Raw genomic sequence first — 18,438 nt, 5'->3', positions numbered from 1 at the left:
TATCTATTTTCCACTGTATAATACTGTTTCACAGCTCCCCAAGGGATCTCAGATAAAATACTCAATAGAATAAAAAACTAGAAATTCTTAGCTGGTCTCTGCTTGTCATCATAAAACATTTCAGAACATAAAACTAATATTAAAAAGCAGTCGACGATATTCCTAAGGATAATGTCAGGGTGATAAACGGCTGTTATCCCCCAAAGTTTTCCCCTTCTTATTAAGACATTGCCAAGATTCTTCTCATTAAAGTGATCACAGTTTAACACAGTTAGTGCCTAGATATACTCCCATAAGTAAACTCCTAAAATTTGCCTCCTGAAGGGAGTGGGGGAGGAAAGCTTCCAAAAGTCATAGGTATTGATCTAGAAAGATGAGGGCAGCAAAACTTACTATAAGCTGTTACACATATTTTGCTACTCAAACAAAGCCTGTCTACACTACCTAGAATCAGTTGGTAAACTGGTAAACATACCAATTTCTATGAGAGTACAGGACATCTATCATAATTCAGCGATTACACAGTCCAGCAAGTCATACCACATGCCAACAAATTCAGCTTTAGTTGGGACAAAAAGAAACCCCAACGTGAATAAGCACGAGACGGGCTTACACCAAATGCTCCAGTGTGGGTCAATTTGATCTGAAATATCTTACTAAGAAGTAAGTACTGGATTCAGGGACAAGAAGAAAAAGCTCTTAGACTGACATTTCTTTGACTTTTGACATGGGAGACTTCCATTCCCAGCTGCAGAGATCTACAGATTTCAGTGTTTTGTTTCTAATCACCTGCATTCCTGTGCAGCATCCAACATCATGAAGATGAAAGATGCAGTCAAATACATCTGGCGAGTAAGACGTTAGAGCTGAACTTAAAGCATTCAACAGAAGTAAGTTACTCTCTTTCATCATCATCGCAATCAACAGACCTTGTAATATCCCCCAGAAACAGCTATTACAAAAAAAAAAAAAAAAAAAGAGGTGACTGCTTGCTAGTCTTAAGAAAAAGATGGGCTACCTGCTTAGCAAAAACAGACAATCACGATGGAGAAAAAAACTGGAGCCACATGGAGGACGGAAAACAGTAGCAGAAAAAGTCCAACTCTGCCTGCGCCAGCGGTGTGGATGAGCAGAGCAACCAGCCCAGGAGAGGAAGGAGGGGGCGGGGGCGATCATTCCCTAGGAGAACTTGTAAGCGGAGGCCTTCACAGCCTGGGAGTCTGCCCAGCTGCTCCTGCAGACCCTGCCAGCCTGGGCACGGCAGGCCCGCGGGAGCAGAGCGGGCAAGGCCTCCGAGGGTCACTCCTGACACTGAGCCTCAGGCCAGCACCGCCAGGACCTCTCCGTTTTTCCTTCCGCTACTGGGCTATGATGGCAGCTTTCCAGCCCCACATGCCATACATCAGCCGCAGATCCCCGCTGGCACAGGCCAGCGCCTCCCTCCGCCCCCCGCCCCTGGCACACTTTGAGCCTGATCCTCCTTCTCTTCAACCCCAACCCCCTCACCCACCCGTGCCAGGCGCCCTGCCCAGGGGCGGCCCCACCCCCCAGCGCCCGGACTTTGCCAGGCCCGGGCACCTGCAGCACCTCCTCGCCCCACCCCCATTCTCCACCACCTCGCCCCTCCCCCCTTTCTCCAGCAAAGGGAGGGGGCGACTCACCGCAGTCAGTGCACAGGATCTTGCCCACCTCTTTCTTGAGATTTTTGCCGTTGGTGTCGAGGGGGGCAAAGGCCGTCTTAAAGACTAAGGGCTGTTCCGTGGGCTCCAGGAAAAAGATGTAGCGCTGGTTCCTTTCGAGCGGCGCACAGGAGCCCACGCTGATCACCTGCTCGCGCTGCAGCCCCCCGCTCCGGAGCGGCCACTTGTCCAGCACCTTTACCAGCGCTACCCGACCCGAGGCGGGCGGCTCTCGGGTGCTGTTGGAGCTGGAGCCGCCGGCTGGGGCCAGCCCCTGTACCTTGCCCTCCACCACCACGGGTGCCTTGTACGCCTGGTCCTGCACCGACTTGAGGCTGGGCGAGTAGCAGGCGAGCGACACACCGAAGAGCAGCATGGAGAAGCCGGGGGCCGGGTCGCGCCTCATGCCGCCGGCGGCTGCGGCTCGCGAACGGGCGGCGGCTCTCCGGGCTGCGGAGCTGCGGGGCTGCGGCTGTTGCTGCGGCCGCGGCTCTGGGGGCGCAGCGGGACGAGAGATGCTGCTGTTGTTGCTGCTGCTCCTGCTGCTGCCGCCGCTCTCGCTGCTGCTGCTGCTGCTCCTCTCGCTGCTGCTGCTGCTGCTGCTGTCGCTGTAGCTGCTGCACCGACCCTTCTCCAGTGGCGGCGGCGGCAGCGCTGAGCAGCAAACCTGCCGCATCTGGCCAGGCCATTTGGGGGGCTCCGCCGCTCAGCCGCCGCCGCCTTGGGAGGGGAAACAGAGCCCGCTGGAAAACCGGAAACAGCGTAACGTTAGCGCCTCTTAGCCCTCCACCGGCAGCCCGGGGAGGTGGCCCAGCTAGGGCAGGGGGCAGGCGGCAAGCGGGCCGCGATGCGCAGCGCGGCGCAGCGCAGCGCTCCCACCCTGTGCGCCAGGACCTGGAGGAGGATGCGGAGGATGGGACGCCCGCCCACTTGCTCTCTCGCGCCCCCTCTGCCCCCGGACTGAGTGGGGAGCGCGGCTTCTGCAGGGGAAGCTTGGGACTGCACTGCTTTAGTGCCCGCCTTCAGCCCGCAGGGGCGAGGGAGGAATCGTGCCACCCTTTGCTCTCGGGATTTATCGGTATGACAGTAGGGGTGGTGCGTGAGGAGAAGGCGGAGAAGAGATAACGGGCTCCTGACACCATTCTATGAACGTGGGAATGGGACGCAGGGCGTGCCCCCTGCCTTTGGCCGGCAGCTGTAGGAGCCAGAGAGGTTGCCATGGCCAGGGTGGCCGGCCAGCCTCTCGCCTCTTGGGCTGTCCTCTTTCCTAGGAGGACCCTGGAGCCCAGCCCCTAAATGATACCACGTGCTCGGTCCTGCCACCGCCTGGTGAGAGCTGGATATTCGACTTGAGGTGGGGGAGGATCCCAGCCCCGTCATTATGGAAAGAGTTGAGCTACAAGGTGTCTTGTCTCAGCAATGAGGACACCGAAGTGGTGGCTGAGAAAGGGTCCAGTCCCCAACACTCTGGCCTTTCTTCAGCAGCCACGTGGGGATCTGGCTGAGCACTGTACAACCTAATCTTTTAAAAATCTGCTAAGAGAGGTGGGGGGGCTTCTTGGGAGCCAATAGAGAGCCAGAGCCTGTCAGGGCCAGAGGCTGCTCCATAAAAAAGGTTTGTTTTGTTTTGTTTTGTTTTTCCAAGGCTGATGCTTGCAAGAGGCAGAAGAGTTTGCTGCACTGGAGCCAGCATCTGATTTAAAACACACATACACACACACACACACACACACACACACACACACACACACCCAGCTCCATAATCCATTTGCCTATCAGTGAGGGTCCAGGGAGTTTTCAACACTCAGCTTTTAACCTTGAAAGATGTGGAGCTCAGGAATGCCAGTGAGATCTTGGGGAATTTTATACCGAACTTGGCTCCACAGGAAACTGGTCCAAGGATGACTGACTTAGGCTAGGACTGCTATTCTGGAAAGGAAGTAGAGAGAGCTACACCTTTCCTCCCAGCTAAGAGACATCTTAAACTCAATACATCCAAAACCAACATCATTATTTCTTACACTTCACTCCAAATCACCTATAATTATTAATGCCACTGTTTTATTCTTTTAGACTATATCAATCCATTACAATGAGTCCCTTCATCTCATCTTTTATTCTTCCTCATCCAATTAATCACCAAGGCCTTTGGGTCTCCCTTTTAAAATAATCTCCAATTTATCTACTTCCACTCCAACTCTGCTGCAAACACCTGAAGTCCAAGTCCTCATCATCTCTCACTCGGACAACTTCAAAGCCTATTAACTGGTCTCCACTCCTTTCACCTCATCACCTATCTCCAGTCCTACCAATGCCAGAGTGATCCTTCTAAAAATAAAATGTAAGCACAATTTGGCCATGCTACCGCTCTCAGAAGTCAAGTCCAAACTCCTCAGCAAGGCTCTTCATGGGCTCTCTTTGTCTAGCCAACTTCGTATCCTAAGAGCCAACCCCCCATCCTAGCAATCCTCAGCACTTTATGCTGTTTCTTGGTGTGCTTCTGCACACAATGTCTCTTGTGTCCAGAAAGCCTCACCTCCACCTTGTCCACATGGATAACTATTCTTTTCCCAAGGCCCAGCTCAGCATTATACTGCATCTCCCTTCCTACATATCCACCTCTACTCCCACCAACATACACATAGATGATGGAATTAATCCCTTCTTCCTCTGTATTGCCATGAGCCTTACTCATGGCATAGTATTACTGTTGGGATATGGCCCATACTGTATTTCAAGCAGCCATTTAATGGGTCTGCATCTCCCATCAGGCCAGGCATGTTAATGTAAGGGACTATATATATATCCTATTCGCCTTTGGATTCCTATTACCTCCAACATAATGCCTGGCATAAAATAAGGATTAGCAAATCTCCAGTGAAAGAAGGAGAGAAGGAAGAAAATAACTGAAAATTGGCACTTTCAAAGGCATCAAGCCAACCTTGTTGGCTCCTTCAGTGTCCCCCATTTCATTTTCATAGATCACAGACCTCATAAATCACAAAACATCACTATAAGGAAGATAGCGACATCCGCTCTTTCATTTTTCAATGAAAGAAAAAGTCCCAGAGGGGATAGGGGACTTACTCAAGATCTCACACAGCCAGGACTGAACTCAGTCTTCTGTTCCTGAGACGAGGGTCGTAGTGAAGAATTTGTGCTCTGGAGACCAGAAGAGCTGGGTTTTAAAGCAACTCTGTGACTTACCAACTTTGGGATGAGTCTATTTTACTCTCTAGGTCTTAGTTTCCTTATCAGTATGAAGGAGAAAATAATAGGGTCTACTTCATAAAGCCATTTTTTGCTTATTATGTGCTTTCAATAAATATTCAATCAAATGGCTCCTCTGTGCCAGTCACTGAGGCACTATATGTTACTGGGTACACTGTGGTAAACCAAACTGTTCAACAGTACATGTCTGTGCTCTCAAAGCTCATACTCTGACTGGGAAGACAACAGTAAACAAGTACACAAATGGGTAACTAATTACTTGTATTGCTGAGTATCCTGAAGGAAATAAACAGGATGAAATGATAGAGAATAATGGAAAGGGGAGAGGACAGGTCTACTTGGATAACAGAAGGCTTGTCTGAGGAGATAACATTTAAGCTGAGACTAGAAGGATGAGGAGGATGTGGATTATGTGAGATAATATGTAAAGTGCTTAGAACAATGTCTGGTGCACAGTAAGGGCCAAACTTAAAGTTGAGAATTATTAATATTTTACTTACACTGGTGGTTCCCAATCTAAAAGCTGGGAATTTCTAAGTGGTATTAGCCTACTGTGGTAGGCTAAGTGGGGTAGATCACTTGAGGTCAGGAGTTCAAGACTAGCCTGGCCAACATGGTGAAACCCCATCTTTACTACAAATACAAAAAATTAGCCAGGCATGGGCGTGGTGGCGCTCACCTGTAATCCCAGCTGCTTGGGAGGCTGAGGCAGGGAAATGATGAGGTCAGGAGTTCAAGACTAGCCTGGCCAACATGGTGAAACCCCATCTTTACTACCAAAAAAAAAAAAAAAAAAAAAAAAAAAAAGCAATACAATTTTTCAATAGCATATGTCATGAAGAATAAATATATTATTTTCCTCTCTCTCTCTCTTATTTATTTATTTATTTATTTATTGATTGATTGAGACGGAGTTTTAGTCTTGTTGCCCATGCTGGAGTGCAATGGTGCAATCTTGGCTCACTGCAACCTCTGCTTCCCAGGTTCAAGCAATTCTGCCTCAGCCTCCCAAGTAGCTGGGACTACAGGGTCCTGCCACCACTCCCAGCTACTTTTGTATTTTTAGAAGAAACGGGGTTCTACCATATTGGCCAGGCTGATCTCGAATTCCTGACCTCAAGTGATCCACCCGCCTCGTCCTCCCAAAGTGCTGGAATTACAGGCGTGGGCCACCGTGCCTGGCCAGCATCGCTTTCATTGTCGTCTAAGAGGTCTTTAATTTCCTCAAACTACTTCCACATATACACTATTCGAAATTCATAACACTGAAGAGCACGTGGGATAAGCATTATTTTACAAAAACATGAAGAAAATCGACACACGGAGAATTTAAGTGACTTTCCCAAGATCACAAAGCTATGGATATCTTTTTTTGCCAAGATTTATAACAAACTCAATCTCACACTTTTGAATAGAACCACATAAAGAAATGGAAGCCAGACCTGTTCACTATACCATGGCTTAGCACAAGGTTGTGAAAAAAACTGGTTCATGGTAGCAGTGGGTTGTGTCACTATATAATAATCACTAAGAACAAAAACAGAAGTAGACAGAATGGTATAGACATTCTGAATTCAAGATAGAACACCCACATGAAAAGCTTGGCTTCTTTTCTCGGATCCCTCCCACACAGGATGGGCTTCTTCCAGCTTTAGCCAGGATAGCAGGCCAGAAAGGGCCACTGAACCAGGTTCATGGCTTACTGCAGCTAGGAGAACTGGCTAATCAAGGAGATCTGTACGGCCTTTATCTGGTCACTGAGTCTCACAAATCAAGCCGAACACTTTGCAGGGCAGTCTCGCTTTCTAAATAAAGAAATTTTGTAAACTTATTTTTTCTCCTTTTGAAATCTGTTTTCTAAATTTGGCTTCCAGAGTCACTTTCAGGTTCTGTGTGGTTAATTTCTTTTCCTCCAAGGATTTTCAAACAAGGGACTAAACAGAAAACAGATATTGAGAGTCAGAATGTTAGCACTGGGGAAGACTTTAGTATCAATGTAGCCTGATGTCCTTCTTTTACAGAGGAAGGCACAGAGACCATGGAGATTATTTGATTTGCTCAAGGTCACACAGCCTTGTTGGCAGCAGGAATAGCCCTCATTCCCTGACCCCTGGCCCAGTGCTCTTTTGTCTACTTTTCAAAATCCTGACTCCACCTCTACTGGAACGTGAGCTTGGACAAGTCACTTCACCTTTTTGGTTTGTTTGTTTTTTGAGATGGAGTCTCGCTCTGTCACCCAGGCTGGAGTGCAGTGGCGTGATCTCGGCTCACTGCAACCTCTGCCTCCCGGGTACAAGCGATTCTCCTGCCTCAGCCTCCTGAGTAGCTGGAATTACAGGCACGCGCCATCACACCCAGATAATTTTTGTATTTTTAGTAGAGACAGGGTTTCACCATTTTGGTTGGGCTGGTTTTGAACTCCTGACCTCGTGATCCTCCCGCCTCAGCCTCCCAACGTGCTGGGATTACAGGCTGAGCCACCACGCCCGGCCACTTCACCTTTTTAAGTCTTTTCATTTCTGAGCCTTAACTACTTTGCATTTCACAACTGGAAAATTTATAGTGGTTTAATAACTTTCCAAATGACAGATACAGTTGGGACTCTAATCCAAGCTTGTCCATTGCCAAAGCACGTCCTCATGCATAGCACCGTCAGAACTCCCTGGGTAAGAGGCAGTCTCTTGGTGTCACTTTCATTATCATCTAAGAGGTCTCTAATTTCTCTGATTTCCTTTTTTGGGAGGGGCCCCCAGTAAAATATCTACTTCTTAGGAGTTGTATAAGGATTAAGTGAGTTAATTCATGTGAAATGTTTCACACAGTAGCTGGACACAGAGAAACTTGCTAAGTGTGAAGTCTCTGGAGTCAAACTGCCTGCGTCTGAATTCCAGCTCTGCCAGTTTGCTTGACTGACATTTTGGCCTAGCTACTTACGTTCTCTGTCTCAGTTTCCTCAACTGTAAAGTGAGTAAAATGATATATCTTCCTACATCATTAAAATTGTTATGAGTCTTAAATAAAATAATATGTATAACCCACTTAGAATAGTGTTCAGCACATGTTAACCATTATTGGTTTGACTGCAATAACCACTTTTCTTATTTTAAGTAGCCATACTTTGCCCAAAATTCATCAGTTTTAAAAGCATTCACTTTGATATGTTTTGAACACATGCTGAAATTCTTAAGATTGGAGCCTGATTTTCTGCTTTATTTAAAAAAAAAAAAAAAAGCCTCTCATTGGTAGTTCCAGTTCCCAATCAAGAGAGGCCAGGATTCAATAATTTATAGCCTATGGCTATGTTTGGAGTCAAGGGGCTTCCACTCCCCAATTTGCTGAAAAGGGCAGCAGCCCCTCTGTCTGAGTTGTTCCATCTGGCATAATAATAATTATTCCTTTGTAAAGTGCTTTGAGACCTTTGGATGAAGAGTGCTATGTGAACACAAATTATTATCTCTTTTCCAGATATGACTTTTAGATTAAAATCCAGAAGCTCCCTAAAATAGACCATAGCAGAAGTACAGTCTGGACACAGATACATCTGTCCATTATTTTCACAACCAGATAATACATTCATGATCAACATCATCATTCATTTTCTTTTACATGTCATAGCAGATCTAACTTGGATTGGGAAAAAATGAGATGTCCTCAAGATGGATGTTTTTGCTGTTTAACTTTCAAAGATTTCCCCCACTCTGTTTTCCTGATTTGTGTTTTTGGAATCCTCTCCTGAGGTCAACAGGAACTCTGAGGTTGATTCAACTCTGGGGGCGTGAAGCAGGACAAGAAAAAGGAATTATTCTCTTAGTCCCAAATCCTCATGCTAGTGTACCTTCAAGTGTCCAATTCATCTGTTTCTACTTTATAGTTTTTAGTTCATGTGCATTCTTTTTCATGTGGTTTCTAGGCACTTCAATATCATCCGAAGTCAGTAATTTTAAGACTTTACTTTCCGTGAGTTTTTGTTACAATTCCTAAATTTATTTATTCATTCTTCCAGAAACATTTATTGAAAAATCTGCTATGCATAGCGCTGCCCCAGATGCTAAAGAAATAATAGCCATGGTTCCTGCTAGAGCTAAAATCTAGGCAAAATTGGAGTCAGGTGAGCTGTTATCTGTTGAGCGGGCACCCGTTCTTGATTCTTATACACACACACACACACACACACACAGACACACACCCCCCACTTCTCCTTTAATGTCATCCTTCCCCTTTGTATTTCAGAGGCTCAGTGTCCCACTGCTCTCTCGGCTCTCACAATTCTAAGGGCAGAGACAGTGTGTTTTGCAAATGCTAGGCCCTCAATATTTGCTGATATGACAAACTCAGTCACAATGAAGGATTAACATCTGTTAAAGTGTAATGCATAACTCCTTATGTTATGCCTTCATTTCTAAGGCATCCTATATTATTCATTTCAAAATGAACTTATTCATTCCAATAGTATTTTTTATTTCATTATTTCTTTTAGAACATCCATTTGATTAATACTTATTTTAGAACTTATCATTCAAAAGTGTCTTTAGCGCCTACTCTGTTTCAAGCTTTCTATCAGATGCTAAGAACGTAGAGGCAAATAAGACACATAAGGCCTCTGCCCTTGAACAGTTTACACTCGTAAAGGGAGACAGACACTAAAAGGAAGAAATAAACAAAAATAAATTCAGTGAGAGAAAGAAAAGAGGGGGAAATAAAGAGAGAGGTGTGTGAGTATGATTGGATTGAAAATGACCAGGACAGGATAGGTACAGTGACTCACGCCTGTAATCCCAGCACTCTGGGAGGCCGATGTGGGCAGATCACCTAAGGTCAAGAGTTTGAGAAAAGCCTGGCCAACATGGTGACACCCCATCTCTACCAAAAAAAAAAATCTGGGTATGGTGGTCGGCGTCTGCCGTCCCAGCTACTTGGGAGGCTGAGGCAGCAGAATTGCTTGAATCCAGGAGGCGGAGGTTGCAGTGAGCCAAGATAGCGCCTCTGCATTCCAGCCTGGGCGACAAAGAGAGATTCCAAGAAAAAAAAAAATGACCAGGACAGGACAGTGCTTACAGGCATGGTTTCTCTAAGAAGACGGAATTTGAGCTGAGACGTGAAGAATGAAGAGGAGTCAGCCACACAAAACACTGGGAGCAGAGCATTTGAAGCAGAGGGAAGAATCCCACACAAAAGGCCGAGGAAATAATGAGCTTGACATGATCAAAGTAGGGAGGGAAGGCCAGTGGGGTTAGAGATTGTTATAACAAGGAAGAAGAGTGGTATGGGATGAGGTCAGGGAGACAAGTAGTGACGAGACTCTTGCTGGGCCTTGCAAACTAAAGTAAGTTTGTTTGTTTGTGTGTATCCAAAGTAAGTATGGATTATTTTCTAAGCACAATGGGAAGTCACTGGAGAGTTGAAGTAGACACCATGCGATTTAAAATTAAAAGAGATCACTCTGAGGTATGGGGCAGAGACTGTAATGGTAGAAGAGTGGAATCAACAAGACCAGTTAGGAAGATGGCAGTGTCCTGTCCTGCTCTTTTTTTGCTTTTTTTTTTTGTTTTTTGGTTTTTTTTGTAGTAGTCTAGGAGACATGACAGTGGTTTCAACTTGTGTAGTAGCCATGGAGATAAAGAAAAATTGATGGAATTGAAGATATAATTTGAAGATGGAACCAACAAGACTTGCTAGAGTGGATGAAGTAGGCAAGGAAAATAGAGTAATCACAGATGACTAAAGTTTTGGCTTGGACAGAGGATAGCACCATTGGTTGAGATGAGAAATTCAGTAGTTGAAAGAAATAGAAAATTCCATTTTTGACGTATTAATACCAAGATGCCTGTTAGACATGCAAATGGAAATTCAAGCACAAGTGGGTAGGTAAGTCTTGGCTTAAAATATGAGGTTAGAATTAAAGGTCTACATTTGGGAGTCAACATATAGTTGGTATTTAAAGCTATAGAACTAGATAAGATGAAATGAGAAGGGTAATAGGGAAGAGGTTCTAGAACAGCACTGTCCAGTAGAAATGTGTGAGCCACACACATGAGCTACATGTGTAATTTTACATTTTCTAGTAGCCATATTAAAAAGTAAAAAGAAATAGAATAATTTTAATAACAATATATCTAAAATGTTATTTCAACATGTACCCATGTAAAAAATTATTCATGAGATATTTTACATTCATTTTTTAAATACTAAGTCTTTGAAATCCAGAGTGAATGTTATGTTTTACGGCATATCTCATTTCTCACTAGTCACATGTCAAGTGCTCAGCAAACCAACGTTTAGAGGTTGAATAGAGGAGGAGGAGTCAGGAAAGAAAACTGTAAGAATGGTGCCACAGAAGCCAAGAGAAGTATTTTAAAAAGGGACTGGTCAGCTGTGTCCAATGTTTATAAGAGGCTGAGTAAGATGAGAAGTGGCAATAGAATTCAGCAACATGGAGGTCACTAATGACCTTGACTAAAGCTGCTTCAGTGGAGTGATGGCTTCCTGGAAGGAAGCCAGAATGGAGTCAATGAAAGGTAAGGAAGTGGTGCCAGCCAGTATAAACAACTGTTTCAAAAAGTTTTGCTGTGCAGAGGAACAGAGAAATGAGCACTAGTTGGAGGGGGATATGGAGTCAAGGAAGGGTTTTTATTAAAATAGGAGATGTCAGAGCATGCTCAAATGGCAATGGGAATGTTCCAAGAAGAAGGAAGAAACTGTTGTGGGAGAAAGTGGATAGTAAGTGAGGAATGGAAATCCTTGAGAGAACAAGAGAGATGAGTGTAAGAGCACAAAGAGAGGAGCTGGTCTTTGACAAGAAAAATTATTCTTTTATCAAAACAGGAAGGCAGACAGACTATGGACACAGTATAGAAGAATGGATACAGATTAGTTTATAGAGCTGAGTAATGGAATCTTCATTTTAACACAGGGCTGAAGCCATAAGCAAAAGCAAGCAAAAACCAAAAAGAAAAAAATCAGAGAGAGAGAGAGAGAGAGAGAGAGAGAGAGAAAAGAGGAATGTAAGCTGAAAAGGAAAAAGGTGGTATGCATGTGGAAGGGGAAGAAGGGACACTGTATTCTTCTTTTGTTTTCTTTAAAAACAATCCATTTGATCAATATAAGAGAGGATTAAACTTTTCCAGGATCTGAACTGTTGGTGTCCACCCTCCAAGATACCCCTTTCTCTGCATCAGGATACCTAGGAAACCAATTTAGTAATCACAAGGTTGCTTGATGATCAGTCTCTGGGCAAAGGGAAAAAATAATCTTGAGTTCATTTCATTCAAGGGTTAAAAAAAAAAAAAAGCCTGATGAGCTATTTCTGATACATGTAACAGGGTACACATGCTTGCTACATTCAGAGTATCTCTCCCCTGAGCAATGTTGGAAACAAAGCAACACAATCTCATAATCCAGTTTATGGAACAATCTACCTGAGGCCTCTTCCAGCCGTTAAGAAAATTGAAAACCACTAGAGGCAAAATATATCAGGCTGGGTCCCAAGCAGGAAATACTATTCTATTCAAAACAGTTTGCTGAGAATAACTTATTAAAGGGACTATCTACAAAGATGTGGGCCAAGCTAAGGGAAATAAGACTCAGTAGAGACACCCAGGGGCCTGCATGAGCGGTAAAACATTCCCTTCCCTTGACATACAGGGGTGAGGTAAAGAAGAAGATCCCAGTAAGTACTGGAGTCACATCGAAGGGGCCATCAGGCAGCTCCTGCAAGAATGTGGCAGTAAAGTAGGGAGAAAGAAGGGGGAAGAAACAATCCAGTCTCTCCTTTCTGCTTTTCCTCCTACCCCCATGCCAAGTTTCTGCTGAATGAACCACAGTCAGAAGCCAAAGGGTGAGGGAACCCACAGAAGTCAATGTACAGGGTTCCAGGCAGGACAAGGGAGGGCAAAGAGTGAATCTGATGGGTGGGAGTTGGGGGGCAAACAGTTTAACTAGCGCGGGAAGATAAGCTATTCTTACATGAAACAAAGAAGCACCTAAATAGGAATGCCAACCTTGGACTATTTATGGAGCACTAAATTTATGATAGAAAGGAGGGAAGGGAGAGGGAAAGCGAAGTAAAACTCTCATTCACACAAAGATAACAGTAACTCTTAGCTTTCATTCATCTCTTTTACCAGACCAGAGATTTGGAGAAGGGGGAGATATTATTTTGCATTTCATTTTATTCAAGAGAAGACTTTTATTTTCCCCTTATTATTAGAAGGCAAAAAATCCTAGATATAAAAATATTTGTTTGACTCTTTGAGAAAAAAGAATCCTGTGCAGATTTTCATATCCTATTATCCTTATGCTACTATTCCCACCTCCCCTCCATGTGCACTGCTGGAAAGAGGCCTAAACCTCCAGGAGATACTGGTTTACTGAAGCTTAAATTTAGACAAAAGACCTGATGCAGACATTTGAGGTCACTAAGCTTCTGTCACCATATGGACATAATCAAACAGAAGGCAATACAGCATTGTGGTTAAGAAGGTAGGCTCTGAATCCAGACTACCTGGGTTTAAATGCATGTTCTACTACTTACTTGCTGTGTGACCTCCAGCAAATTACTCCTGTCATCCTCCATATCATCTGTAAAATGGGGATAATAACAGTACGTATTCTACAGTGTTAGCTTACGCGGATTACATGAGATACTTCATGTAAAGTACTTAGGGTACTGTCTGGCATATAGTAAATGCTTAAGAAGAGTCTTATTATTAATAAAGCTAACTTTCTGATTCTGAAGTATTATGCAATCAATTCTATTTCTCTTTAATAACCTGGTCTTTGTCTCCTCTCCATATGTTTAGATTATTCTCTAGAATCAATCTCTCTCCCATTCTCTCTCTCTCTCTCTCTCTCACACACACACACACACACACACACACACACACACATACACACAGTAGATAGTGGAGTCCTCATTTCTCATTTATATCAAAGGTGTTTGGAGATTCTTTAATTCATTCATTTACTCATATCTTTATTGAGCACCTACTATGTTCCAGATACTGTACTAGATGCTGGGCATAATATAAAAGTGAGAAAAAACAGACAAAGCTCTTACTCCTAAGAAGCCTGTGATCCAGTGAGGGATACAACATTAATCAAATTACTCCAAATAAATACTATATGGTATTTACTATCATATAATATACACTAAGCACTATCATATAGTATTTATTTGTAGTAATTACATTAATGAAAAACCTGAGTTGCAATATCACAATACGCTTATGGGCATTGTCCATCAGCTCAGGTTTTTCATCATCTAGAGAAAAGGACGAGCAGAATTCCATGAGCTACAAGTGAGACACCAGGCTTCGCTGTCCAATGTGGTAGTCACTAACCACATGTGTCTATTTATATTTTAGTTGTAAGTAACTAAAGCTAACTATAAAGTTTTAAATGTTTCTCATTTGCACTAGCCACTTTTTAAGCATTCAGTCATCATATGTAACTAATGGCTACTGTATTGAACAGTGAAAATACAGAACAGTTCTATCATTGTAGAAAGTTTATTGGACAGCCGTCAGATATGAAAGAACCCTTCAGTTGTGAAAGAACCTCAGATATAAAAGAAATTTCCATGGTCTGGAAAGGGGACGTGCTGGCAAAAGTAGGGAAAATGCTGTGAGATACAGAAAACATGGCAAAGATAAGGTATTTCAGCTTAACCGTAATTTCAATTTCTAGTAGACATAAGGGTGCAAGGGTGATACAAGTCTAAAATATTGCATGGACTAGTTCCCCTCCCTATCACTTCCTCACCAAAAATACATTTTTCTAATGGAACTTTATGTTCAATTTCAGGTATTTTTTGTTTGCATGTTTTGCGATGTAACTTCAGGGGAAAACAGAATTCACTTTATAATGAATTATCATGTTTACATTCCAACTTTTTTGCAATGAAAAGCTATAGGGATATCTGTATGGGCCAAGTGGCTTTTCCCAGAAGCTGCATGATTTTGGGATTTGTCAGTTAGCTCTCTTCCATATTTTGGACTCCACCATTTCTCACTCATGAACATGCCACTTTTTCAGATTTCCTTTTTCTCATTATCTTGGGAACACAAAGCTTTAAGTATAGTTTCACATTGACTGTGTTTACATCCATGGGGTCAGAAGCAAGGGCTCTTCATTTTCCTGTGTGTGATCACGGAGTCAGTGCTCCCTTTTCATTGGTACTTGCCAGTGCCTCAGAAAAATGCTGTAACTAGTGCGTGTGTAGCGAGGGAAATGGGACTTTTAAAATTTGCACCCAGGATAAATCTGCCATGTGCACAGAAAAATAAGAGGAGTCCTGGTGACAGGTGGCAGTTTTCTACCTGGGAAAAGAAATTCAAGTCACCAAAGGGGAAATGAAGCTTTACTTATTTTCTAGGTCTGAGAAAAATCACAGCTGTTGTTGTTAAGAAGTCTTATTGGACAGTCTTAATTAGCAAGTCAAAATATGGATATGGTTTCTCAGTTATAGATTGTATGAAGAGATAAATTATAAAATATGGTCCCCAAAGCTGAAACTAACCTAATACTGAATCCCTCCCAAACAATCCAGCTGACCAACATGTAGGAAGTCCTTCACCCCTGAGACTGCCATGGGGTGAGGAAACCCAACCATCTGTGTGAAAAGGCTCACATGGAGGAAAACCAAGGCCTCTGGCTGGCAGCCCCGGCAGAGCTTCCGGCTGGCAGCCAACACAAACTGCCAGCCATGAGAGTGAGGCCATTCTGGACATTTCACCATTCTCAGGACCCTGGCCAACCCTTGTGAAGCAGAAGTCAATCTACCAAAAAGTGAGAAATAATAAATTGCTGTTTTAAGCCACTAAGTTCAGAAGTTTGGTTGACCCTTGAACAACACAGGTTTGAACTGCATGGGGCCACATATACACAGATTTTTTCCAGTGAAAGTCTCACTGAATGCGCTTGCCTCTCCTGCCTCCCCTTCCACCTCCTCCACCTCCTCCACCTCCGCCACCTCTGCCACCTCTGCCAACCCTGAGATAGCAAGACCCACCCTTCCTCTACCTCCTCCTCCTCCTCTTCAACCTACCCAATGTGAAGACCATGAGAATGGAAGACCACTTCCATTCGGTGAATAGTAAATATATTTTTTCTTCCTTTTAGTTTCTTAATGACATTTCTTTTCTCTAGCTTACTTTATTGTAAGAATACAGTGTATAATATACATATGTGTTAATTGACTGTTTATGTTATCGGCGAGTCTTCCCAGTCAACAATAGGCTATTAACTTATTAATTTTTGCGGAAGTCAAAAGTTATATGTGGATTTCCAACTGCACAGGCAGAGAGGATGTCCGTGTCCCTAACCCCATATTGCTCAAGGATCAACTGTAGTTTGTTAGAGAGAAATAGATGCTGAAACAGTACCTTAGATAAGACTATCTAGAGACTATCTAGCGTACTTCCTTTGTACATAATGGTAGGCATATTATTTTGCTTTGATAAACTCAACTATGTCATGGAAGGAGGAAAAAATCAGACAGGCATTTTCCCTTCTTCTTACTACCAAATATGCTAATCTTTCCATGCCTGTACTCACACTGCCTACCTTTCTTCTGTTACATTGAAAGAACTGTCCCTGTTCCTGTCAAAAACCAGCACTTGCAGTTGTTTTCCAGATACCATCTTTTCTTGCCTTTTCAAGGACTCCACTCAATTCTCTCTTCCTTCTGCTACATTGTAAGTTTTTATCTGTCTGTTGACTCATTCCCATCAGCAAATAAACCTGCCTTAATATCATTCATTAAAATAAAACATTAATTTCATATCACCTCCACCCATTGTCCCATTTTTCTCCTTCCATTTATAGCAAAAAATCCTGAATCAGGTGTCCATGGTCTCTGTCTCCACTTTCCCACCTACTGTTTCTCAACACATCGCAACTTGTCACCAAGTTCAACAATCATCTCCTTTCCCCATCTTCCTCTATCTCTCAGTAATGTTTGACACATTCATCACTCCTTTCTTCAAACACTTTCTTCTTTTGGTTTCTGTTACATCTCACAGTTCTGGTTTTTACTCTATCTCTGGCTACTCTCTTAAAGTTGTTTCTGGATATTCCTCCTCTGATCAGCCTCAAATTGTTAGTATTCCCCCAGCATCAGTACAGGGACCTCCTTCTTTTCTCCATCTACCCTCATTCCATAGGTATAATTTCATCTGCTCTTATGGCTTTAAATACATCTAAGAGCTGATGACTCCCACGTTTGTATTTATTTTCTTCTAATTTTTTTTTTTTTTTTTGAGATGGAGTTTCACTCTTGTTGCCCAGACTGGAGTGTAATGGTGTGATCTTGGCTCACTGCAACCTCCGCCTTCCAGGTTCAAGCAATTTTGCTGCCTCAGTCTCCCAAGTAGTTGGGATTATAGGCATGTGCCATCACCCCCAATTAATTTTGTATTTTTGGTAGAGACGGAGTTTCTCCAATTTTGTCAAGCTGGTCTCAAACTCCTGACCTCAGGTGATCAGCCTGCCTTGGCCTCCCAAAGTGCTGAGATTATGAGCCACTGCTCATGAGCCACCGCTCTCGGCCACTACATTTGTATTTCTATACAAATACTTTTTCATGAAGCCCAGAACTACATATCCTCTTGCCATCTCTACTTAAAAGTCTAACAGGCAACTCAAATTTAACATTCTCAAAAAAGAACATGAATTTCCAATCCCATCTTCAAACTCACTCCTCCCTATTTTGGTAAATTGCATTGCCCTCTACATAGATAGATGCTTAAGTCAAAAATCCTACAAGACATTGAATCCACTATTTCCTTAACCACCCACATTTAATCCCAATCTTGTCAACTCTACCTCCAAAATACATCACAAATCCTTTCATTTATTCCTATCTCTACTGCTACCAGCTACTACCATCACTTAGACAAGTCACGATCATTTCCACCCTGGACTACCATAATCACCTCCTAACTATGAATTTCCTACAAAAGAGCTTTTTAAAATGCAAATTGGATATCACTGCCCTGCTCAAAATTCTCCAAAATTTGCCACTGTATTTAGAATAAAATTAAAATTCTTTACCCGAACCTAGAAGGTCTTACATTACCTGGCCTCTGCCTATTTTTCCAATCCTATGTCCTGTCACTTTCTTGTTAGTTCAGTCCAGTTCCAGCCACACACACCCACCTGCTGTTCCTTAAACACACCAACTGTGTACCAGCCCCAGGGCCTTTGCGTTTGCTATTTTCTACACCTGAAGATCTTTTCAGATCTTTGCAAGGCTGGCTCCCTCTTGTCATTCAGGTATCAGTCGCTTCCTCAGAGGGATCTTAAACGATTGCCACCTAAAGAGTAGACCCCGGTCAGTCTGTAGAACATGTCATTTTCATTATAGCAATTCTTACTTGCTGATAATAGTTCGCTCATTTATTTGGTTGTTGTGTGTTTGTTTGTGGTCTGTTTTTCCCCACTAGAATATAAGCTCCATGTGAAAAGAGCCCATATTGGTTTTGTTCAATACTGTATTCCCAGAAGAGTGCCTGGCATTCAAAAGTGCCTA

General features: G+C 43.3%; 1 protein-coding gene across 1 annotated transcript in view; it reads right to left on the bottom strand.

The window, feature by feature from the left end:
• The window catches only part of NRG2 (neuregulin 2), a 198,482-nt gene extending 195,932 nt beyond the window's left edge, over window positions 1-2,550 (bottom strand). Inside the window, exon 1 of the mRNA XM_011997268.1 lies at window positions 1,662-2,550. Within this exon, the coding sequence (XP_011852658.1) occupies window positions 1,662-2,355 (694 nt within the window). The 5' untranslated portion in view covers window positions 2,356-2,550. The remainder of the gene's footprint in view (window positions 1-1,661) is intronic.
• Between the last annotated feature and the right edge of the window lie 15,888 nt (window positions 2,551-18,438).

The sequence above is a fragment of the Mandrillus leucophaeus genome, unplaced genomic scaffold (genome assembly GCF_000951045.1).
Source record: "Mandrillus leucophaeus isolate KB7577 unplaced genomic scaffold, Mleu.le_1.0 Scaffold534, whole genome shotgun sequence".
NCBI lineage: Eukaryota > Metazoa > Chordata > Mammalia > Primates > Cercopithecidae > Mandrillus > Mandrillus leucophaeus.
Note: the sequence above shows the minus strand (reverse complement) of the source record. Positions and strands in the feature narration are given on the sequence as shown.